General features: G+C 47.4%; 1 protein-coding gene across 4 annotated transcripts in view; it reads left to right on the top strand.

Moving 5' to 3' along the window:
* The window catches only part of TMEM178A (transmembrane protein 178A), a 272,754-nt gene that overhangs the window by 168,883 nt on the left and 77,995 nt on the right, over positions 1-25,876 (top strand). For 2 of the 4 annotated variants that reach the window (XM_029594349.1, XM_029594348.1), the window contains exon 3: positions 18,386-18,523. In XM_029594349.1, the coding sequence (XP_029450209.1) occupies positions 18,386-18,523 (138 nt within the window). Of the gene's footprint in view, positions 1-18,385; positions 18,524-22,189; positions 23,044-23,073; positions 23,925-25,876 lie in introns of those variants that run through there. The other 2 variants (XM_029594347.1, XM_029594350.1) reach the window with 2 other exon arrangements.

Raw genomic sequence — 25,876 nt, 5'->3', positions numbered from 1 at the left:
GCGCAAATCTCCGTGATGGGAGGCAGAGATGGATGTTCCTTGTGCTGAGCCAGACTCGATCTCCCGACTGATAGGTGGGAGCTGGTCGTCGGTGGCGGTCGGCCGCTTGTTTGGCGGCGTAGCTGGTTCTGGGTCCTGTGCCACAATGTCCACAGTTGCTGCGCTGTTACATGAACGGTAGGCGAGGCGCTGGGGATAGCCAGAGGGAGCGGAGGTCTTAGTGGTTTCCCGTAGACAAGCTGAAACGGGGATTTGCCGGTAGCGGCGTGAACTTGGTTATTGTAGGCGAACTCGGCCCAGGGCAGCAGTTCCGACCAGTTATCTTGTTTTTCATTAGCAAAGGCTCGGAGGTAGGTCTTCAGGGTCCGATTCATTCTCTCAGTCTGCCCGTTACTCTGTGGGTGAAAGGCTGTGGAGAAGCTGAGCTTTACCTTGAAGCACTTGCAGAGAGCTCTCCAATAGCGTGCTACAAACTGGGGTCCCCGGTCGGAGACTATATCTTGTGGGAGACCATGTAGCCTGAACACATGCTGGGCAAAGAGAAGGGCCAGTTCGGGCGCTGAAGGAAGCTTAGGCAAGGGAACTAGGTGCATCATCTTTGAGAAGCGGTCAACGGTAACCCAGATGATTGTATGACCGCAAGACGAGGGTAAGTCCACCACGATGTCCGTAGCTAGGTGGGTCCAGGGTTCGGTGGGGACTGGTAGTGGTTGCAGGAGACCGCAAGGGGATCCAGGGCTGGGCTTTTGACGGGCACAGGTGGGGCAGGAACTCACATAGGTGTAGACATCTCGCCGGATGTTGGGCCACCAATAGAAGCGGTTGATAAGTTCTAGAGTTCTTTCGCGCCCTGCGTGCCCTCCAATGAGGGAGTCATGAGCCCAGCGTAATGCCGTTAGGCGATCCCTGCGAGGAGCTACAGTCCTATCCTGAGAGAGGACCGTCAAAGCGGACAGGCGAACCTTACTCAGGTCCAGGATAAATTGAGGAGGTTCTTGATCCTCCTCGACGCACGAAGTTCGGGAGAGAGCATCAGCTCGGAGGTTCTTGGCCGCCGGCCGGTATTGCAGGACAAAGTCGAAACGACTGAAAAACAAGGCCCAGCGGGCTTGGCGGGGGTTCAGTCGTTGAGCCTGCGAGAGGAACTCCAGATTCTTGTGGTCTGTGTATACGGTGGTTGTATGCAGGGACCCCTCGAGCCATTGTCTCCACTCTTCAAAGGCGAGCTTAATCGCCAACAGCTCCTTGTCCCCGATGGAGTAATTGCTCTCGGCTGGAGAAAACTTCCTGGAGAAGTAGGAGCAGGGGAGGAGTTGACCAGAGTCAGAGTGTTGGCTGAGAACCGCCCCAACCGCTATACTGGAGGCGTCGACTTCCACAATGAAAGGTCTGGAGGGATCTGGATGCCGGAGGCAAACGTCCGAAAGAAATGCCTCTTAAGTCAGAGAAGGCTGCCACCGCAGCGTCAGGCCAGTTCTTGGCGTCGGCTCCCTTGCGGGTCAGGGCAGTGAGCGGAGCAACTCGATGCGAGTACCGTGGGATAAATTATAAAAGTTAGCGAAGCCCAGGAATCGCTGGAGGGCTTTGAGACCCGTGGGCTGAGGCCACTTGGTGATGGCCGCTACTTTCTCTGGGTCCATGCGGAAGCCGGTGGAGGAAATGATGTATCCCAGGAAGGGCAAGGACTCAGCCTCGAAAGTACACTTCTCCAGCTTGGCATACAAATGGTGGTCTCGGAGGACCTGAAGAACCTGTGTAATGTTGCGACTATGGGTGTCCATATCTTTGGAAAAGATAAGCACGTCGTCCAGGTAGACTATGACATGTGAGTGGAGCATGTCGCGCAGTACCTCATTCATGAGGTGCTGGAAGATGGCGGGAGCATTGCAGAGTCCAAAGGGCATTACCAGATACTCGTAATGCCCATCCCTGGTATTAAAAGCAGTCTTCCATTAGTCCCCTGGGTGTATACGGACGAGGTTGTAGGCCCCTCTGAGATCCAACTTCGTGAAGATGCAGGCACCCTGTAGACGGTCCAAAAGTTCCGGGATCAACGGGAGGGGATACCGGTCTCGTTTGGTGATGGCATTCAAGCCACGATAGTCGATAATTGGTCGGAGAGAGCCATCCTTTTTGGCCACAAAGAAGAATCCGGCACCAGCAGGCGAGCGAGAAGGGCGGGTGAACCCCTTGGCTAGGTTCTCCGTCACATATTGGGACATGGCCTTCGTTTCTGGTAACGACAGAGGGTACACTCGGCCACGAGGAGGCGTGGTGCCTAGTAATAGGTCAAAAAGGCAATCAAAAGGCCGGTGTTGGGGAAGAATCTCTGCCATTTCCTTGGAGAAAACATCCTCAAAGTCTTGGTATGGCTCAGGTAGAAGATGCGAGGAGCAGATGTGCAGAGGTTTGGGTGGACGAGGGAGCTGTAGACAGTGTTCAAAGCAAGCAGGACTCCAACGGACCAGTTGGAAGTTATCCCATTGTATCACGGGAGAATGCTGACGTAACCAGGGAAGTCCCAAAACCAACGGGTGCACCGCTCGCTCCAAGACGAGCAGGGAGATCTCCTCCGAGTGAAACAGGCCTGTTTGCAGTGTCAAGGGGGCCGTGGAGCAGGTAATGACCCCAGGAAGCAGGGTGCCTCGGATCGAGGAGATCCGCAGCAGGGGGACCTTCTGTAGAGTCGGAAGGGAAAGATGAGTCACCAGATCGGCCACAATAAAATTCCCCTCAGCGCCGGAGTCAATGAAGGCACGGATCTGGAGTTCCCCACCGGGGTATTTCAGAGTTACTGGTAGCGTGCAAAGAGGAGCTGATCCAGTAGCGCCTAGGTGTAGCTCCTCAGTGTAACCTAGGCATGGCCGTTTCCCGGACGCTCCGGGCAAGTAGCAAGAAAGTGCCCCTTGCCTCCACAATAGAGGCAGAGGCCTAGGGAGCGATGTCTCCTCCTTTCTTCAGGGGTTAGTGGAGACCTGCCCAATTGCATGGGTTCCCCACTAGGCACAGTGGGAGGAGGAGCCTTGGGAGCCGGAGTTCTGGAGGAGGTAGACAGCTGTGGTGGGGCTCGGTGACTCGAGCGGGTTTCTTTATCCCGTTGTTGAAGACTGCGATCCACCCTACCAGCAATGTCCATTAGATCATTTAAGTCCTCCGGAAGATCCCGACCTGCTAGCTCATCCTTGATGTGGCCTGCCAGGCCCTCGAGGAAGATTCCTTTAAGGCAATCGTCTTGCCAACTGACCTCCATGGCCAGAGTCCGGAAGTCTATGATGTACTCAGCCACCGGGCGTGTCCCTTGCCGGAGGTGCAAGAGCTCCGAGGCTGCGGTGGATCGGCGTGCGGGATCATCAAAGGCAAGGCGGAAGTTAAGGAGAAATTCTTGTAGGTTCTGCAGCAAGGGATCCTGACGTTCCCACAAGGGTGAAGCCCAGTTGAGGGCCTTGCCATCCAGCAGGGAGAAGACAAGTGCAACCTTGACTGCATCAGAGGGAAACTGCGCAGGCAGGAGAGTGAAACGCACTTGGCACTGATTTAGGAAACCACGGCATGTCTTGCTGTCCCCGGCATACCGGGTGGGCGTGGGTAGCTGCGTTACTGAAGCTGAAGTGGAAGCGGGTGCCGGAGGCAACTTCCGAGTGGAAACCTCTAGACGAGAGACCAACTGTTCCACAGTGGCAGCGAGGGTATCAATGCAGTGCTGTTGCTGCTGGAGGCGTTGAGCCATCCCTGGAATGGCCTGCAGGCTTGGGGTCTCTGCCGAGTCCATGGCCTTGCAAACTGTTGCAGTTTGACACTGCAGGCGAGGTAGTGGACCCTTGGGCCGGCCCACCTAGGATGACAGGGTAGGCCGGGGGGCGGAGCCACAGGCTGGCGGTGTTCACCCGGGAACCAGGAACCCCCCAGAAGGAGCCCGTAGGGTCCTGGAACCTTGGGACTTGAGGAGTAGGCTGAATGTCCAGTGGCAGGGATGGCCTATGGCCGGAGCTGTGGTAAGGAAGTCCAAAGGTATTTGGTAGTCCGAGAACCGGCTGTACAGGCCGAGGGCCAGCTGATGGCAGGACAGCGGGCGGCAGCGGGGACTGTAGCTAACCGGATACTGAGGCAGAGTCTGTAGTAAGTTGGAACTGAAGGAGGCTGTAGACTGGAATGGAGTCTGTAGCAGGCTGGAACTGAAGCAGGCTGTAGACTGGAATGGAGTCTGTAGCAGGCTGTGGACTGGAACGAAGTCTGTAGCAGGCTGTAGGCTGGAGCCAGGTCGAGAACAAGCCAGGGTCGGAGGCAGGCAGCAGACAGAAGCGAAGTCGGGAACGAACCAAGGTCAGAGGCAGGCTGAAGCGAGTCAAAAGCAGTCCAAGGGTCAAAGGCAGGAACGAAGGACAGACGAAGCGCAACTCAGTAGGGATGTGAATCGTTTTTTGACGATTTAAAATATCGTCCGATATATTTTAAATCGTCAAAAATTGTTAGAGCCGCGATACAATAACAATTCCCCCGATTTATCGTCAAAAAATCGTAAATCGGGGGGAGGGGAAGGGGGAGGGCGGGAAAACCGGCACACTGAAACAACCCTAAAACCCACCCCGACCCTTTAAAATAAATCCCCCACCCTCCCGAACCCCCCCAAAATGCCTTAAATTACCTGGGGTCCAGAGGAAGGGTCCCGGTGTGATCTTTTACTCTCGGACCTCCTGTGCGTTGTAGAAATGGCGCCAGCGCTACCTTTGCCTTGTCATATGACAGGTCAAAGGTAGCGCCGGCGCCATTTTGTTTTTTGTCCCCCGGCGGCAGGAGCGTAGGAGATAGCTCCCGGACCCCCAGGGACTTTTGGCCAGCTTGGGGGGGGCCTCCTGACCCCCACAAGACTTGCTAAAAGTCCAGCGGGGGTCCGGGAACGACCTCCTGCAGTCGAATCGTTTTTCCCTACGGAAAATGGCGCCGGCCATATAGCGTATGGCCGGCGCCATTTTCCGTAGAGAAAAACGATTCGCGGTAGGAGATTGCTCCCGGACCCCCGCTGGACCCCCAGGGACTTTTGGCCAGCTTGGGGGGGGCCTCCTGACCCCCACAAGACTTGCCAAAAGTCCAGCGGGGGTCCGGAACGACCTCCTGCAGTCGAATCGTGTTGCCGTACGGCCGGCGCCATTTTGCGATCTCCTACCGTGAATCGTTTTTCCGTACGGAAAAACGATTCGACTGCAGGAGGTCGTTCCTGGACCCCCGCTGGACTTTTAGCAAGTCTTGTGGGGGTCAGGAGGCCCCCCCAAGCTGGCCAAAAGTCCCTGGGGGTCCAGTGGGGGTCCGGGAGCGATCTCCTACGCTCCTGCCGTCGGGGGACAAAAAAACAAATGGCGCCGGCGCTACCTTTGCAATGTCATATGACAGGTCATATGACAGGGCAAAGGTAGCGCCGGCGCCATTTCTTGTCTTCTCATCCTCCTAGACCTAACTGCAGCATTTGACACTGTAAATCATAACACTTTAATAGATCGTCTGTCAGACATTGGTATAAGAGATGTGGCCTTCAACTGGTTCAAATCATTCCTACAGAACAGACATTATAAAGTCAAGGTCAACAAGGAGGAATCTCAACCAGTCACCTGCAACTTGGGAGTCCCACAAGGATCTTCACTCTTACCAACCTTATTCAATATATACCTGCTCCCACTCTGCCAGCTCCTCCTCAACCTAAATCTGATCTACTACTTATACGCAGACGATGTTCAGATACTGATTCCAATTACCGAATCTCTCCAAAAAACTCTGGACTTCTGGAACACATGCCAACAAGCCATCAACAACTTGCTCACAAGCCTCAATCTGATCCTCAATCAAAACAAAACAGAATACCTACTCATCTCCCAAGACGAAACCTACACACACCCAATTACCAACCTGTCTTCTCAATTAATATTGTCACCACAAGTCAGAAATCTAGGAGTTATACTAGATAACCAAATGAACTACAGATCTCTCGTCAAGAACATCATAAAGGATGGATTCTTCAAATTACAAGTCTTAAAAAGACTGAGACCTCTCCTCCATTTTCAAGATTTCAGATTAGTTCTACAGGCAATCATTCTTACTAAAATAGATTACTGCAATTCACTACTACTGGGCCTCCCTGCAAACGCCATAAAACCTCTTCAGATGTTGCAAAATGCTTCAGCAAGGATCCTAACCAAGACTAACAAAAGAGAACACATCTCACCCATTTTAAAAAGCCTACACTGGCTTCTCGTCAAATTCAGAATACTCTTCAAAGTGCTCTCATCAATCCACAAGGCACTACATAACATTGCCCACTCGAGCTCAAAATACCTCTCCAACTCCACACCTCCACTAGACCAGTGAGACAAGCCTACAGAAACAACCTTCAGATTCCACCGATGAAGACAGCATTAAGCAAAAGAGCCTTCTCTACAGCCGGTCCCAAACTCTGGAACACTCTCCCGTCAGACCTCAGATCAGTGCAATGCCCTACTACATTTAAAAAAAGACTAAAGACCTGGTTATTCAACCAAGCTTTCTCATAATCATCAATCTGCGGAACTTTACCTGCCAAGGATCCCTTCTTTGGTAACCAGTAGAGAACTATATTAATCATCTCTAGTTCTCTCTAGTACCCCCAAAGAACTATCAGGTCATCTATGAATCCTTGGCAGTCTAAAAATCAAATACCCAGCCTTATACCTATCACCTATTTCCTTAGCCAACATTTGGCTCCGTAGCATTTACGTTATGTTATTAACCCCATATATCTGTATCCAAGTTCCTTAACTTGTCAATGTTTCTGTTTAGAATGTAAACCGAATTGATCAGTAACTCTGTTATTGGAAAGTCGGTATATAAAAGTGCTAAATAAATAAATAAATAAATTTCTACAACGCACCAGAGGTCCGAGAGTAAAAGATCACACCGGGACCCTTCCTCTGGACCCCAGGTAATTTAAGACATTTTGGGGGGGTTCGGGAGGGTGGGGGATTTATTTTAAAGGGTCGGGGTGGGTTTTAGGGTTGTTTTAGTGTGCCAGTTTTCCCGCCCTCCCCCTTCCCCTCCCCCCCCACTGGACCCCAGGTAATTTAAGACATTTTGGGGGGGTTCGGGAGGGTGGGGGATTTATTTTAAAGGGTCGGGGTGGGTTTTAGGGATGTTTTAGTGTGCCGGTTTTCGATTTACACGATATTCACGATATTTAAAAAACCCAAACTGCGACGATCCGATTCCCTCCCCCTCCCAGCCGAAATCGATCGTTAAGACGATCGATCACACGATTCACATCTCTACAACTCAGAACTACTAGGCAGTGGTGAACCTCATTGCAAGGCAAAGAGAAGGAGTCCAGGCGCCGGTTATATCGGCCTTAGGGCGTGACGTCATCAGCGCAGGCGGGGCCAGACTTCCGGGAGCTGTGCGCACAAAGTGGGCGTCCTCGCGCATGCGCGAGGCAGCGGAGAGACGGGCAAGCAATGGCGGCTGCCACATGGAGCAGGCAGCGCCGCCGGGGTCCCAGCCACGCGGAACACGGCGTTTCCAGCGGCGGAGGTAGGCACTAGGGATGTGAATCGTTTTCCATATCGTCTTAACGATAGAAATCGTGTGGCAGGGCAAGAAAATCGTCTTAGGCACGATTTTTTAGTTAAAAAATCGTTAAAAATCGTTTTTTCCGATTAGTGCGCACTAACTCGAGTTAGTGCGCACTAACGGGAGTTAGTGCGCACTAACTGGGAGTTAGTGCGCACTAACTGAAAATGATACAATTTGACACTTTTCAGGTCAGTTAAGGTCAGTTTAGGAATGAATATGTATTCCTATTGGCTGCCCTCTTATTTATTCATGTTACCAAGTTTCCTACTGACAGTATATGGGGGATGGGAAATGGAAACAGTTGGTAGCTTGACAAAACAAGTAATGTGATCAGTCAATGTGACTAGAACTTGTGCCCTAACCCTGATACCAGGGGTATTGTGATCTTCCTGCACACAGTGCCCTATCCCTATTAATACCAGGAGTGTTGTGATCTTCCTGCACACAGTGCCCTATCCCTAATACCAGGGGTGTTGTGATCTTCCTGCACACAGTGCCCTATTCCTGATACTGGGGGTGTTGTGATCTTCCTGCACACAGTGCCCTATTCCTGATACCGGGGGTGTTGTGATCTTCTTGCACACATCCCGATATCAGGGATAGGGCACTGCGTGCAGGAAGATCACAACACTCCTGGTATTAATAGGGATAGGGCACTGCATGCAGGAAGATCACAACACCCCTGGTATCAGGGATAGGGCACTGTGTGCAGGAAGATCACAATACCCCGGGGGAGTGAGGGTCAGGCAGCTCCCCCCTGTCTGTGAAGCCAGCCTCTCACTAGTAATGCAGGGAGGGAGCTGTCTCAGACTTCACCATCCTCCCCCCCCCCCCCTTACCCACACACCATTCACTAGCTGGGACATGGGGGAAGTCAGGAGTGAGGGTCAGGCAGCTCCCCCCTGTCTGTGAAGCCAGCCTCTCACTAGTAATGCAGGGAGGGAGCTGTCTCAGACTTCACCATCCACCCCCCCCCCTCACCCACACACCATTCACTAGCTGGGACATGGGGGAAGTCAGGAGTGAGGGACAGGCAGCTCCCCCCTGTCTGTGAAGCCAGCCTCTCACTAGTAATGCAGGGAGGGAGCTGTCTCAGACTTCACCATCCTCCCCCCCCCCTCACCCACACACCATTCACTAGCTGGGACATGGGGGAAGTCAGGAGTGAGGGTCAGGCAGCTCCCCCCTGTCTGTGAAGCCAGCCTCTCACTAGTAATGCAGGGAGGGAGCTGTCTCAGACTTCACCATCCTCCCCCCCCCCCCCTCACCCACACACCATTCACTAGCTGGGACATGGGGGAAGTCAGGAGTGAGGGTCAGGCAGCTCCCCCCTGTCTGTGAAGCCAGCCTCTCACTAGTAATGCAGGGAGGGAGCTGTCTCAGACTTCACCATCCTCCCCCCCCCCCTCACCCACACACCATTCACTAGCTGGGACATGGGGGAAGTCAGGAGTGAGGGTCAGGCAGCTCCCCCCTGTCTGTGAAGCCAGCCTCTCACTAGTAATGCAGGGAGGGAGCTGTCTCAGACTTCACCATCCTCCCCCCCCCCCCTCACCCACACACCATTCCCTAGCTGGGACATGGGGGAAGTCAGGAGTGAGGGTCAGGCAGCTCCCCCCTGTCTGTGAAGCCAGCCTCTCACTAGTAATGCAGGGAGGGAGCTGTCTCAGACTGGTATCAGGGTTAGGGCACTGTGTGCAGGAAGATCACAACACTCCTGGTATTAATAGGGATAGGGCACTGTAAGAGATGACTGTAGTAGATTGAATAAAGATCTGATGTTTCTGCTCTCCTCACACCAAACAAAAACAACACACAAGCAGAGAAGCCCTTCTTACAAAGCTGAGCTAGTGAGTTAAGTAGGAGGAAAAGTAAACATACTGGTGCCAGTGTGGCTACTTAAAAAATACACTTACCAACAATCAATTACATATATTTGAACTGTGTACAGTTCCAGCCAGGACCACCTTTCTAAAATGCACAGTGATTGGCAAATTCAACATGCACTAGCATTTCAGGTGCCTGCTAACAAAAATAATAAACAAACAAGTTCTAGTCACGTGAGTGCTGATCATTACATTACTTTTTTTGTCAAGCTTCCAACTGTTTCCATTTCACATCCCCCCAACCATATTGGTAACATCAATAGATAAGAGCACAGCCAGCCAATAGGAATACATACATACATATTCATTCCTAAGTGACCTTTACTGACCTGGGAAGTGTGAACACTTTGTTTCATTTTCTGTTGGTGTTCGTTAGTTTCCAGTTCCATTTCCCATCCCCCCAACCATCACCTCAGTGGTAACCTTGGTAATATCAATAGATAAGAGGGCAGCCAGCCAATAGGAACACATATTCATTCCTAACTGACCTTCAGTGACCTGGAAAGTGTTTATTTGTATCATTTTCAGTTAGTGCGCACTAAATCGAGTTAGTGCGCACTAACGGGGAGTTAGTGCGCACTAACACGATTTAACGATTTTTAACGATAAATCGTTAGAATTTCTATTGTATCGTGTTCTATAACGATTTAAGACGATATAAACATTATCGGACGATAATTTTAATCGTTGAAAAACGATTCACATCCCTAGTAGGCACCGTTCAGTCCTAGCGAAGGGGAAGCGGCGGAGACCGCAACAATTTGTGCATCATTTCTGTACAGAATATTCTTTTTCCTGTTTTGCAATATTTGGAATGTAAGAACTTAAGATGTTTAGAGCTTGCATATTTCATATGCTCAATAGTTTTCATGACCTTCATAATAAGAACATAAGAACATAAGAAAATGCCATACTGGGTCAGACCAAGGGTCCATCAAGCCCAGCATCCTGTTTCCAACAGTGGCCAATCCAGGCCATAAGAACCTGGCAAGTACCCAAAAACTAAGTCTATTCCATGTAACCAAGTACCCAAAAACTACGTCTATTCCATGTAACCATTGCTAATGGCAGTGGCTATTCTCTAAGTGAACTTAATAGCAGGTAATGGACTTCTCCTCCAAGAACTTATCCAATCCTTTTTTAAACACAGCTATACTAACTGCACGAACCACATTCTCTGGCAACAAATTCCAGAGTTTAATTGTGCGTTGAGTAAAAAAGAACTTTCTCCGATTAGTTTTAAATGTGCCCCATGCTAACTTCATGGAGTGTCCCCTAGTCTTTCTACTATCCGAAAGAGTAAATAACCGATTCACATCTACCCGTTCTAGACCTCTCATGATTTTAAACACCTCTATCATATCCCCCCTCAGTCGTCTCTTCTCCAAGCTGAAAAGTCCTAACCTCTTTAGTCTTTCCTCATAGGGGAGTTGTTCCATTCCCCTTATCATTTTGGTAGCCCTTCTCTGTACCTTCTCCATCGCAATTATATCTTTTTTGAGATGCGGCGACCAGAATTGTACACAGTATTCAAGGTGCGGTCTCACCATGGAGCGATACAGAGGCATTATGACATTTTCCGTTTTATTCATCATTCCTTTTCTAATAATTCCCAACATTCTGTTTGCTTTTTTGACTGCCGCAGCACACTGAACCGACGATTTCAATGTGTTATCCACTATGACACCTAGATCTCTTTCTTGGGTTGTAGCACCTAATATGGAACCCAACATCGTGTAATTATAGCATGGGTTATTTTTCCCTATATGCATCACCTTGCACTTATCCACATTAAATTTCATCTGCCATTTGGATGCCCAATTTTCCAGTCATTGTCACTAAATCTTTCTTAGGTGCAAACATTAATGTTTCTAGTACTATAGAAAACTGGTGGTAGTTGCACTCTAGTTCATCCTCTGTGTTCCCATAATTTACAGAGGCACTGTGTAGGGTACAAAGTCAACATAGCTTGATATTGTAGATTTAGACTTGAGTAGCAGTTTTCTTATTTCTGAGAGCTCTTCAAGTTCCTTTGTCATCAGCTGAAGTGCATAAGCAGTTAATAGCTTCTGGGCATTCACTAAATGCCAACAGAAACACCCCACTCTAGGGGCCAACCCATTTCAGGGAGCCCTTTCCTGCGCAAAGGAAAGGGATCTCTGCCCGGGTGTAGCCAGCCTATCTCTTAGTACCCGTTGACCCATAGTGAACCGCTGTTCACATGGAAACCTCCTCTACGTCAACTCGCCACGCTTTGAAGGCTCGTGCTTCACTCTAGTGGCCAACAACCCATTCTAGGGAGTCCTTTCCTGCGCAAAGGAAAGGGACCTCTCCCCGGGTGTAGCCAGCCTATCTCTTAACACCCGCTGACCCATGTTGAACCGCTGTTCACATGGAAACCTCCTCCGCCTCGGCCTTCAAAATTCTCGTTTGTATATCTGCTAAATCCACCAGATTTTAAAAGCCCAGCGAGAGCTCACTAGACACCAACGGAAACACCCCACTCTAAGGGCGAACTCATTCTAGGGAGCCCTTTCCTGCGCAAAGGAAAGGGGACTCTCCCCAGGGCCAGCCTGTCTTGCCCCTATCAAAACCACAGGGACCTGACTACCTCTGCTCTGCCAGCCTGTCTTGCCCCTATCAACTTTCTGCCACTCTGCCTTGCTGCCATACACCAGATGACTCACTCTACTCCTTGTGGTGTTCTTGCCACTATCACGGTTCCTCAGTGTGTTGGTGCTAATCTTTCTGCTGCTTGTCCCTTTATCAGCGCCTTGTGGTTTTTTCTGACACGCTTTCTGCTTGCTATGTTCCCCCTTCATTGTGCTGTAGGATGTTGATGCCATGTGTCTTGCCACTTTGCCTGTCGTGCTGCCTTCGAGGGTTCATGCAACTGTTATCAGTGTGCTCTTTTGAAGCTGTGGTGTGTTTTTGACACACTTGCTGCTGCTTTGCACCTCTGTTAAAGCACTCTTGCCATTCCTGGTACCCCTTTGCCCCTTTACAGTGCATTAGGCTATTCATGCCACTTTGGTGCCACTTTGCCACTGTCTAAGTACCTTGGAGCTCTTTTCTCATTCTGATGATTGCTCCCCAGAAGTTTCATCAGAATTGATAAGAGAACCCCAATTCTGCAGCCAAAAATAGGCTGTAAATACTTCCCCCATTGACTGTAATGGGGAAATGAAAAACAAATAAAACTAATCAACAAATTGGTTTTTCCCCCTATGAAACTAATGCAATGAATTTGGGTCCCGGCGAAATGAAAAACGAATTGAAACAAATTTTTTCCTTCTGCACATTCCTAAACCTTACCCTTAGTAGATATACAGACGAAACATTGAAAAGAGTGGAAGGTGTGTCAGTTGCTTTTATTGTGGCTTGGATGGGGTTTCCTTAACCTTAGGACAACCTGCACAGCACAGTAGATATGATCCTGAACACCTTGCTGGGCAGACTGACTGGACCATTTTGGTCTTTATCTGCTACCATTTACTATATTACTATGTATCAAGACCCCAAAGCACTGTGAGAAGAGCAAAACAGCACCAACAATGGCAAGAACACCTCAAGGCTCCAAAGGAGGGACAAAATGCATTACAGTGGCAAGAACAGCTCAAGACACCATGAGAGGGGCAAAGCAGAACCATCAGTGGCATAAACACTCCAAGGCACCAACAGAGGCAAAGGGCACTTACAACAGTGGCATTAAATTTCATGGCAATGAGATGGGGCAAGCTAGCAGAAACAGTGGCACGAACACCCCATGACAATGTGACAGGGATTGGAGCAGGCCAGGCAGTAACAGTGGCAGAACAACACAGCAAGGAGGAGAACCAAGAAAGCGACAGGGTGGGCGGATAAGGATTTTCTTTTTTTTTTTCCTTTATTTAATTTTTGTTTTGTTTTGGGGTATGAAACACCCCAGTATAACCATGAGAGAAGCAGGGCAGAAGAAGCAGGCTGGGCAGCAGTGGCAAGAGTGGCAACGGGCAAACAATACAGAAAATTGCTGAGGGCAACAACTGTGGCATTATTTCATTGTAGCTATGTATTCAGTCCTTTTTCTACTTGCATGAAAATTCAGGAAAACCAAGCACTGAGAAGTTAATTTTAATGAAGACCAAATTTCCCACCAACTCTGGTGCTAGCTGTGAATGATGTGGACTTACTATGTCCTGTGCCATTGAGAATACCCATTCACTAGGAACATTAGTTGGTGGGTAGGAAAAGAAATGCTGAGTGACCTTGGCCAAATCTGGTTAGACTGTGGCTGTGTGTGCCCAGTATGCCAGTGGATCTGTGGCCATGTACTCAAGATAGTGTGTGACTGCAATTTGTGTAAAGGTCTTAGGTGCTGAGCGGAGAGGGGGTGGAATAATCTCTGCCGTCAACTGCTGTAATTATGGCTTCTGTCAGAGCCCATTTTGTGGTAGTCATGGGGCGGAGAGAGGTTTGCAGATAAAGGTGAGGGAGGGAATGGTAGCTGAAAAAGTGCTGCTCATGCTAACAATACTGTGTGAAGTGCCCCTTTTTCCCCTCTGCCACCAGTGTCTCCTTCCAGTATACTAGACTGTCAGACCAGAGGGGGATACTTCCTTTCATTCGTGGATCACACAGCATGCATAGGAGCCGATGCAATACAGTACACTCGCACTGTATAACCTGCAGTCAGACACGGGTTAAATAGGCGCTAATCCACCCCCTAATGCAATAGGGGGATTAGCACCTATTTAACGTGCGTCCGACGTGGAGTGAATGAGAGAGCGCTCATCCCATGCAAATGCATGTGAATGAGGCTATTACTCATTCACTCCTCATTCAAAAAAATAAATGTGCATAACAAAAAAAAAAAACCTCTGCCTCAGTTTTCATAATCAGCCGTCTGCCAGTAATGAAAACGGCTGCCAATAAATTCAGCGTCCGTTATCATTACTGGCAGACGGCCGGTTATGAAAACCGAGGCCAAGTTTACCGGCGTTGGTCTTCATAACCAGCAGCCACCGCAGGGTCGCGTTAGCAAGGAGGAATTAAGGTTGCGCAAGCGACCCTAGCGCCTCCTTGCTAGTGCGACCACCTAATTTGCCTATTGCATGGCGCCCCCCCTTGCGGGTGCCATGCGTGCGTTAAGAAAGCGGGCGCTGAAAAGTCAGCGCCCGCTTTCTGCGAAAATTATTGCATTGGCCCCATAGAATGTAAATAGCCAGTTGGGTGAATGTTTGAGACTTGCTGCTGTAAGGAATCCATGAACAGCAACACCTACGGAGTTAGTTCCTCCACCTGTCAGAAACCAGAATATTGACTATAAGGATGATCTCATCCACAGTGGTAGAAACTGGTGGCAAAAATTCCTCCCAAACAAAATCTTTCAAAATAGACTCCTCTTCTCTGGCAAGACATTGTTGTCCAACCTTTGTATTGCAGGCAGGGATCACAGCACCTTATCCTAGCCTTCTCCAGACAAGGGAAAAATCCTCCTGAGGCAGGTCCAGGCTCCACACAAAACTAAAGAATTTCTTCTTCCACTCCTGGAGAAAACTTCCTGCCAGACAGAGGAGGTGGTGGTTAGAAATATATCCCTTTCCCTGATATCAGGCTATGGTGCCTAAAAATAGGGAAAACTCCAATACTCCCCTGCTTCCTCAAAATTCAACTAAAAAAACAACTAAAACTGCCACACTTATAACTCACACTGCCTGTATTTCTGCAGGCTGACCGACCAAACCAGCCCCACAGGACGTGCCTGTAAGGGACTGTCTGCCAACTGCTACTTCCTATCTAATCCTAGCCTAGGCTTAAACTAAGGACAAAAATAGATAGTGGGGACATAGAGGATACCTACACTCACATATGCTTAAAATAAGATGGGCAACAGAATGAGGAGACAGGGGCAGAAACAGTAGAGCTGGTGGAGTTTCTCTGGTACAGACAGCCAGAGAAGTGCATTTGGTGGGGTTCCCCAGGCCTTAACAGCTCAATACAAGGGGAAGTTGCTGGCAGCCAGAGGAGTGGAGCTGGCAGGGCTCCCCGGGCCATCTGAAGAGGCGACAGCAGTGGGTGGCCAGGAGGAGGATGAGACTCCTTGGCATCTGATTGGGACCTGAGAGGCAGCAGCAGGGCCTGGAGAAGAAGAGTACTATAGTAGGAGTAGTTTGGGGTGAGGAAGAAGATGAGAGGAAAGGGGGAACCTCACCCTGAAAGGAGCCCTTGGAGGGTTTCAGCTGAAACAGACTTACTAGAAAGAGACACGGGAAAGATAATGAAAGAATACATGTGGACATTTTTTGTACTCCACGGAGTACACCTTAACAATCTGGTTTCCATAGGCACCGAATGAGGAAAAAATCCTTTTTTAATTAGGCCCATTATTTTATTATGCGCCACCAAAAGCAACATGAGCTCAGCTAATGGAAAGGCAGTGTACTGGAGTTTATTTTATTCATTTAAAATGATAAAAGGATTTCTTTATTAACCATAATGTTGGATGGCAGCCCAAATGTAATGGTCATTACAAAAAAAAAATGGTTTGAGAGAGACTAGAATTAATTATAGTCAAAACTTATAAATCTTAGAATATAAAAAGAAAAAAGAAAACCCAGCAACTCCTTCTTCATTGTATAATTTGACTCAGTGTGCTTTTCTCTGGGCCCCCTAAAACCTAAGCCATTAGCAATGTCAGACTCAATGGGCAGAGAGAACGCAAATGGAGCATTCATTTGTAGTGCAGTAGTGTCATGCTGAGAGGTCTGTAGGCTGGGTGTATGATATTTATTCATGTACAGCGATGATTGATGTCATTACCTTATAATTCTAACCATCCTGAATTAAAAAAAAAGAAAGAAAAAGGGAATACCTGCCAGGCAAAGGGAAAAAACCCATTTAATAAAATAAGAGCCTGGCATTCCCCAATGGTTATGGCTTCCCGTATATATGTTTAAAAAAAATGTTTGTATTATTCTTTTTCCTACCAGCGCTTAACAGTATATTTTTACTGGAAATAGATTTGTATGCTCAGAGCTTTTCTCTTAATTTCTTTTCAGTTTTTCTGCTATTACTTTCCTCCTTTAAGGGCTACTTGATGGCCCATAATTACCTACACGGATCTCTTTTTCTCTCCAAAAGAAGTGTGTCAGGGCTGAAATCAGTGTAACTTCCTCCTCACTTGTACATTACTCAGGACTGGACTTCACCCATACAGGAATAAAACTTATTGAAAAGTCAGCTATCAACATGCACCTGTGTCTGATAGCAACTGAGGAGATCACAAGAGTCAGAGTTGACAAGGAGAGAAGAGACTTTTGGCTATTCCTGGCTTTTTTTGTGCCCCCTTCTGATGTATTTTGGTGAGCGTAATGATTTGAAATGGAGGAAAGAGGATTACTGTAACCCTTTTCTTCTGAGGGGCATCACCTCTAAGGGCACACAAAAGAAGTTTATATTTCTTGAGGCTATCGTCCTCTTCCATGGGTCCCCCTCCAATTGTAGAACCCCCGGGGCTAGTCCTTTCTAGAGGGGGAAGCAGGTGCTTGTGGCCCAGGCGATTGTGTGTGACTCCTGTTCTTGCGTGCAGCTGTGCAGGATATGTTTGGCAATGGATGAGACAGAAACTGCAGGACACAAGTCTGGGTGTTCAAAATTAACTTTTACTGATTTCTTTAAAAGGTAATCCATGTCCAAGAGGGATAAATGGATATACAGTGGTGTGTCCTTTCCTTCTTTGTGTATGTTCTGGTGCCTCAGGTTCCTGGGGATTCCTAACTCTCTAAAATGAGAGTGATGGGGTCCCCTGCTCTAGAGGGATCCTATCCTGTAGGTGGGAAACCCCCTTAAAGGTAGTCACAGTCTTACCTGAGTCCAGCCATCTCCACACCACTACCCAGTCATATGTCTGTGTCCTAAGAGGGGGGAAGATCCTATGTAGGGTCTTCTCTGTTGCTCTTTTATTTCTTCAGTTGCTTGGTTGAACTTCTCTGCAGGAAAGGCTTGCTGATGGGAGCCCCGACACCCTGCCCAGTGAGAAGAGGGGTGACAAGAGCCCCCCCCAACTCCCACACACATAAAATAATTCACTAAATGTCCAAATATCTTCTGGGTCCACTGTTTTTGCAGCTCCTCTCTGACTCTTGAAGAGTACTAGCAGGGCGTAGTGACCTGGGCTATGGATCCGCGCGGGGTGGGGGGGTAATTTTTTCCCAGCGTACCAGGCTACAACCCAGGCAAAAAACCTTACGGCAGTAAAAATCCTAATAAAGTCTCCTGCTTTACCTAAATAGGTACACCACCTGGCAGGGAGTGCACAAGAAGGTGTATCTCAAAAGTATCTGGGGTGAAACTGTAGGCCTCACTAAAAGAACCCAAACTAGGGCTCTTCTCTTCCCAAATTCTGAGTGCCAACTCCTCCTCAATCTAGCCCTAGTCCCTCCATTACAAGCAGGGTCCACCCACTCAGCTGCCTCTAGAGGAGGAGCTGTAAAATATTATTCCCTATAACTAGTTGTCTTCTACAGGGACTAGGTGATATCTAGTGGCCAATCCTTAGGGGTGCAACACTACAAGTGAACTGGGTTAGAAGCCTTTTCAAAACCTTAGGATTCCTTAAACAGAGTGATTGGCTTGCTTTATTTTTTCAGGTAGAAAAGATGACATCTGATGGTTCTAGAACACTAAACTCTATTCTCATAAGTAAGTAAGATGCCAACAAAGTCAATGCAGGCACATGCGGGGGGGGGGGGGGGGAGAAGGGCGATTAATTGGAAAGTTAGGATGCTGTTCTGGACTTGGGCAATTTGATCATCTCCTCATGAGGTTTTTATATGTTTTGGGGGAGAGAATGAAAGGAAATAGGAGGCTAAAACGCACTGGCCTTATTTAGAGAGCGCTGACATATTCTATTTTTTTCTGTTCTCCCGCAGACTTAAGGAGAATCACAGCTGGTTTTCTGGGCATGGCAGCTGCCGTTCTTCTCTGTGGATGCATTGTAGCAATGGTCAGCTTCTTCTGGGAGGAGAGCCTCACGCAGCACGTGGCAGGACTTCTCTTCCTTATGGCAGGTACTGTCTCATCAAGAAATGTCAGGGCTGTGGGCAATTTCACAGGCTCCCTCCACCCCAAAAAAGCAGCTATTTAAATTCAGGCAGGTAAAACAGATATTTCCAGCACAGCTTAGAATTTAATTGCAGCAAATGTGTCAGCAAATGAGGCAACTGGATGCAACACTGCAGATCAAGTGGATGAATAAGGATTTCCCCATGAGCATCCAGCTGAAAACATTCCCTAATAGTGGGTCCAAATTTTAAAACTGATTTTTGCCTGAGGCATGTGAACAGATAAATATTCTTTTCCAAATATGTTCAAATCTTCAGAGGGATAGCCATGTTAGTTTGGTGTAGAAAAAATGCCAAGAGGTGGGTGGCACTTACAGACTAATACATTTATGGAGTTTAAGGTGCCACCCACCTCTTGGCATTTTTCCAAATACGTTAATCCTGGAGGGGAAGATAAATATATATTTTATTTATTCATTTTCTCCCTGTTTCTCCATTTTTAGGTTAAGGTACATACAGGCCGATTCAAAAAAAAAGTCGCAGGAGAGCCAGCGAGCGCCCGCCCAGGCCACTCTCCTGTGCGCGCGATTCAGGAGGGAACAACGTGCAAATGAGGGCCTGCGGTAAAAGGAGGCGCTAGGGACACTAGCGCATCCCTAGTGCGTCCTTTTTGACAGAAGCAGCGGCTGTCAGCGGGTTTGACAGCCGACGCTCAATTTTACCGGCGTCGGTTCTCTAACCCGCTGACAGCTACGGGTTCGGAAAACGGACGCTGGCAAAATTGAGCGTCCGTCTTCCGACTTGCGGGCCACGGGCAGATTTTTAAATTTTTTTTTTTTAAATTTTTACTTTTGTTTTTCACTTTTGGGGCCTATGACTTAATATCGCTATGATATTAAGTCAGAGGGTGTACAGAAAAGCAGTTTTTACTGTTTTGCATGTTGCGGGCGCTATTAGTTTCGGGGGGTTGGCCGCGTGTTTTCGACGCGCTATTACCCCTTACTGTATAAGGGGTAAAAATAGCATGTCGAAAACGCGTGGCCAAGCGCGGGCTAACAGTGGACTCCGCCGGAGCGCACTGTACTGTATCGGCCTGATACTCATTTCACATAAGGCAGTATGTTAACCTGTTCATTGCGTATACTTATATATAATGGGGAGGTAAGAGATGCTTATGGTCCCTTCACTTTTAGTTTAAACGAATTTTCACCCATACATTTCCAGATTGTTTAAAAGGTGGCAATTAGTTTAAACCATTTTTCACCCTAATTTTAGGCTGATTAAAGAGCATCTCTGCAGCTAGGGATGTAGCATTTTCAAGGCCTCCCACCACTGCTGAAAGCCAGTGTGGACCACAGTACAGGGTGCATTTGAAATATAACCCTTCCCACCAGTGAAAGTGCTTGCCCTCCGGGCCCACTGATTCTGTGTTTCAAGTCCTCTCTCCCTCTCCCCAACTAGCCAAAGTGTGTGCAGTCTGGTGCTGCCAATGTAGTGTTTGAAGCGGCAGCTCCCCCCCCCCCAGCAGAATCATTTCCCAGCAGGCTCCCTGGCCCTGCACAAATGAGGTGCAGTTCTGCAGAGTGTAGGAGCCACAGCAAGCATATTGCTGAAGGAGGGAGGAGGAGCCTGGAGCTGGAGTAAAGATGAACACTGTGGTGGTAGGGGGAGGGAAGAGGGAGATTCTTGGTGGGGGTGGGGAGAAAAAGGAATATGCTAAGCGGGGAATGGTGGTAGAGAAGGGGATGCTGCTGAGTGGATGGGTGGGAGAATATGCTTTATATTGTTTTACTGTCCTGGTTTCTATCCACCAAAATAGACTCCAATATTTACCCCGAAAAGTAAGGAGTAATTATTTTCCACTGATTTTCTCCTGTTTTTGTCATAATAAATCCTGATAAATTCTCAGGAAAAATAAAAGAACAATAAAAAGCGAAAATGAAGGTCCCCTCCTGTTGCACTTCCTGATGTTTTGACATCACTTCCCATTCCTGAGTTGCAGTGGCCTATGTAATGGTATCTGAGACCTAGGTAGCCAGCAGGTACAGTAGCAGACAATTCAGAGAATGCCATCCATCCTGCTTTTCAATTTTGAAGGGGATCCCCTTACTCTTCAGTCTTTGGGAAGACCCCTATAATCTTCAGTCTTGATGGGGGGGAAGGCATGCTATGGCTGATTTGCCATAGGCCTCGCACCTAATATAGCTTTACATCTACTTCTTCTTAGGTTTCTTTCTTCCCTGGGCTTTTATTCTGCATTCAGAAACCCTAGCCACTGAGTCAGCATTATTTCCTGACTTCTTCTTAAGGTAATCTGCCTAGGTTGTCCTGTTATAGCCTCTTAAATTGGACTGACCACTTGGTATATACACCCCTTTATAATGCCCTGTTCATATACACTTCCTTTGGCATCCCACTTTCTAATTGCCAATATTGGAGACAGAATGCAGAGCTAAAGAGACCTGTGGTCCTCCCCGATATGGCACTTCTTGGAGTCAGCTGAGCACACCCTTTTTGTATGAAATTTCTTACCTTCTTCAAAAGAGCTTGATGATATAATCTTCCCAAGTCTGCCAACTCTAATAGAAGATGTGTCCCAGGGGTCTCTGCACTGAAGCACAAAAAACATTACTGACATGCACAATATTTTCAGGATGCAGATGGATTATCAAGACATTGTGAGCCTGGGCTAGAGAGACCTGTGGTCCTCCCCGATATGGCACTTCTTGGAGTCAGCTGAGCACACCCTTTTTGTATGAAATTTCTTACCTTCTTCATAATTTGCCCCCTCCCTGATGAAATATTGCATCTTGAAATGGACTTGAAGCACACGAGGGCGGCCCACCTTGGCCAGGGCCACCATCGCTTAAAAGGCCCGAGGCCCAAACATTCTCCTCTCAAAACTTGCTAAAAATGTCCCAGGGGGGGGGTCAATGATGACTCACAACTCCCCTCTGCTTCCTGTAGAGGCAGTGGTGATCCCCCACAAGGACAAGAAAATACATTTTAAAATGCGTGATGACACCTAACCCCCTCCCCTAGGTATCCAATACAACCTCCTGTCCCCTTCAAGGCCACCCTTTAGTATCGAGTCAACGCCACGCCCCCCTTCCCAGTTCATGTGCCCTAGGTTTGGATCCAGGACTTTGCTCCCATCACATGATACAGGCAGACTGACACCATTTGAAAAATGGCATTGACCAAGCACAGAGCAAGGGGCCTCCACCGAACCCCAATAAAGAATTCTGGAGGTATGGGGAGTTTGGGGGGTGGGGTCTGACTGCCTTCCCAGACCACCAGAGCCTTTTTCTAGGGTGGAGAGTGGGGAAGGGGCTTAGGGGGAGCACCAGACCCCAGGGCAGAGTTGATGATGCTGAAGGGGGTGCTTTGAAAGGGGAGCATTTGCCTTGGGGGAGTTGTATTAGATACCTAGGGGAGAGATTAGAGAAGGAAGTGGATGGGGCATCGTCCTGCATTTTAAACCTTTTTATTTAGAGTTTCACTGCTGCCCCTACAGGCAAATCAGCTTTTTTTCATAGGGGGAGAAATACATTGAAAATATCGTGCAAGATGTCCACAATATGGCAATATTGTGGACATCTTCAATTAAGTCCACCAAACTTATTTCCACCAAACTTATTTCCACAACAAACAGAGCTTTCTCTCTTGCAGGTCCCTCCCTCTGGAACTCTATGCCTCTTGATTTACGCACTGAATCCTCCACACCCAAATTAAAAAAAAAACTTAAAACTTGGCTATTCCTACAAGCCTTTCCGTCCATCTCTACCCCACCTATGTGACTATTCATTAAACATCTGCTGTATATTTACTGAACAACTGCTAACAATTGCCAATGTCTGTCCTACAAGATCCAATTTGTCCTTTTGGAAAACTGTTGTGTACTTTTGAACCCTGCTTAGACATGATCCTGTCAATCTCCCACAACCTTGGTGCGAGAGACATCTCCGTGGGTGTCCCCCACAAAATCTGTTCCCTATGACCATCCCTGTCAACCTCTTTACCCTCCTCCCTCCCCCTCCCCCCCAATGCCTTATCCCTTCTTCCCTCTTATCCTTTTACCCCCTCTAATCCTATTTACCCCTCCTTACCTCCTCACCCTCCTCCCTTTTCTTCCCCCTCCTACCTTTTTCCCTTCATCCCTCTTATCCTGTTACCCCTTCTAATCCTATTAACACTCCCTTGTACATAGTATTTTATATTAGTTGCTATAACCAATATCCCGTTTATTCTGTACTTTCATAATTTATTTTATATATATACCAATATTTAACTACCTTGTTCTTATGTAAAAGTGTTATCTGTTCCCTGTAAAGGCCATGCCTTAATGATGGTTGCACTATCATAGTTTTAAGTTATCTGTAAACCGATACGATGTGCAAACGGTTGTCGGTATATAAAAGTTTCAAATAAATAAATAAATAAATAAATACATCTTGCACTTCCATGACTACCACACTTCCACTTCCATGACTACTGCACAGTGCTTCAGTCCATCATTTTCTCAAAAATTGACTATTGTAATTCGCTCCTTCTAGGTCTTCCAGCAAACACTATCAGACCCCTGCAGATGGTTCAGAACTCAGCCGCTAGGATCCTGTCCAACTCCAATAGAAGAGAGCACATTACACCCATACTTCACAACCTACACTGGCTTCCCATCAAATTTAGAATTCTCTACAAAGTCCTTATGATAATCTATAAAGCCATGCACAATCTAACACCTCTTGATCTTAACATTCCTCTATGTCCCCATGAATCCTCAAGACCGATTAGATCTGCATACAAAGGCACCCTCTATGCCCCCCCCCAGCAAAGAAAGCCTTAAGGAAATGTGCTTTATCCACCGCTGGTCCCTCTCAATGGAACGCTCTTCCCCCAGAACTCCGACAAGAACCATGCCTACTGACTTTCAAAAAGAAACTCAAAACCTGGCTATTCAAACTAGCTTACCCATAACCAGACGAACTTCACCATTACCTTACTTTTCAAACAAGCCTATCCATAACCAGACGAGTATTACCACTAACATACCTCTACGATCATTTCCATGACCTCCTTCACTGACTTACTATTGTATATTTACTTATTTTACCTTATTTTATTTTACTTATATTTATTTTGAATTGCACTGATGGAGATTTACAGTCTGCTGCCTAATCGATTTCTTCGTTCTCTAAATGCCTCACTTGTTAACAGTTGCTAATTCTTCCCCCAGTTGTATTTTCTGTTTTCCCAGTTCTATGTAACCCGTTCCATGTAATGCTTGTTGCAATTTCGTGTTACAATGTAAACCGATATGATTTGTATCTTGCCACATGAATGTTGGTATAGAAAAGCTCAAAATAAATAAATAAATATTGTGCAATAAATGGTGTTTAATACACGATATCATGGCTTAGTAAATCTCCCTATAAAACATGTTTGCTTTGAAAATTGGTGCAACTTGGGTGTATAAAAGTCCACACATTTATGCAGTTTGATGTAATATTATCTCCTTAAATATTTTTCTGTCCCAGTTTTGCTGCAGCTGTTTTAAAATGTCATCCCCTTTCAGCCATTTTCATTGATTCCAGAGTCTTCATATGATCAGATAGGAAATTTTTAAAACTATGCATATTGTTGCAAAGTCTGTGGATACTTTTCCCCACAGACTTTGCATCTGTTTTCAAAGGTAAAGTAGGTGCATATTTTCCCCTTGAAAACTGTCTGGGAAAAAGTTACCCAAAGAGATTTGCACCTCCTTTATGTGCAGATACGTTTCCCCTCAAAAACAACATGCATAGTGTTGAAAATGCAAAATATGCATTTTGTTGCCTCCTTTGAACTAACCCTACCTTTGATCTCACCTACTTTTCTCATGGAAAAAAGGACATGTGGTGTTGATTCTCACGCGTATGTACTGATTGCTTGAGTAAAATCTTGAGCATGGCAATTTAGTCTATGTGTTTTATTTATACGTTTTTATTATGAGTGTTTGATATAAACCACCTTTTAATGGTACCTCCGATGAAAGTTTGTAACAAATTTAAATTAAAAAATACTGTTATCTGTGATAAGTGGAGTACCTCAAGGGTCAGTTCTGGGGCCACTTCTTTTCAATAGCTTTGTGCGACATTGTGAAAGGGTTAGAAGGAAACATTTGTCTTTTTTACGGATGGCACTAGATCTGCAACAGAGTGGACAGACCTCAAGGAGTAGACAGAATATGAAAGCTTGAGAAGTGGTTGAAGGTTTAGAAGCTGGGTTTCAATGCCAAGAAGTGTAGAGTCATGCATTTGGGAATGAAGAAATCCAAAGGAGCTGTATGCGATGGGGAATGGGGAGTGAAAGACTGATGTGCACAAACTGGGAGAAAGACTCAGGTTGATAGTGTCTGATGAACTGAAGACAAGAGAAGTAATAGAACAATGTGGTAGCTAAGGCAAGAAGGATGCTGGGCTGCAAAGAGAAAGGCATAACAGCAGAAAAAGGTGGTGATCATGTCCTGCCAGGTCCTTGGTGAAGCCTCACTTGGAGTACTGTGTTCAATTCTGGAGATTGTATCTCTGTCACGAATGTGAGTCCTTGGGCTGTGGTGTAGTTAACACAGTTTGGCAGGCAAACCTACCAGGTCCAGGCTGAGAGCTAGGACTGGTTCTAGGTCTTCTATTATAGCAGTCCCATTCCTCGCACATTGAGCCCTTGGGTTCCAGGTGCCAGCAGAGCTTAGGCGAGAGTTCTGTAAGGAGTGATTAGACTAAGCAGTGAGCAAGCGGTGTTGAAGTCCAGGCTGAGGTCAGGCAGCATCGAGGTCCAGACAGAGGTTGGGGCAGGTGGAGATAAGGCAGTGTTGAGGTCCAAGCTAAGGTCAGGGCAAGCGGCAGTCCAGAAGGGTAGTCATAGTCTGAGGCCTGGGTCAGAACTAGAAGCCAGGCAGAGATGGACAGATGAGACAAAGACAGGACACTGGGGACCAAGACTTGGCAGGAACAAGCAGGGCAAGGTAAGGTAACAAGGAGGCAAGACAAGGCAAAGCATGGAGACAGGAAGCAACATGCATTGTAACAACAGGAGGACCTATTGCTAAGGCATCAAGAGAAGTGCAGTTGGGTTTCAAATACCCAGCCACATGACATCATCAGAGGTTGCTGTTGCAGGGCTTTCCCACCTTGGGGCCTTTATAGCCTGGTATACACATGTGCCTAGATGTGGTAACAGCAGGCCAGAGATGGGCAGAAATGGTGATGTTCTTGCTGCAATGGGAATCGGCGGTTTCCTGAGTAAGTGGAACCAGTCATGGGAGTGTCCCATGACTGGCCCAATGTTACAGTACCCCATTCTAAGTCCCCTCCCCAAGCC

The sequence above is a fragment of the Rhinatrema bivittatum genome, chromosome 3 (genome assembly GCF_901001135.1).
Source record: "Rhinatrema bivittatum chromosome 3, aRhiBiv1.1, whole genome shotgun sequence".
Lineage (NCBI taxonomy): Eukaryota > Metazoa > Chordata > Amphibia > Gymnophiona > Rhinatrematidae > Rhinatrema > Rhinatrema bivittatum.
Note: the sequence above shows the minus strand (reverse complement) of the source record. Positions and strands in the feature narration are given on the sequence as shown.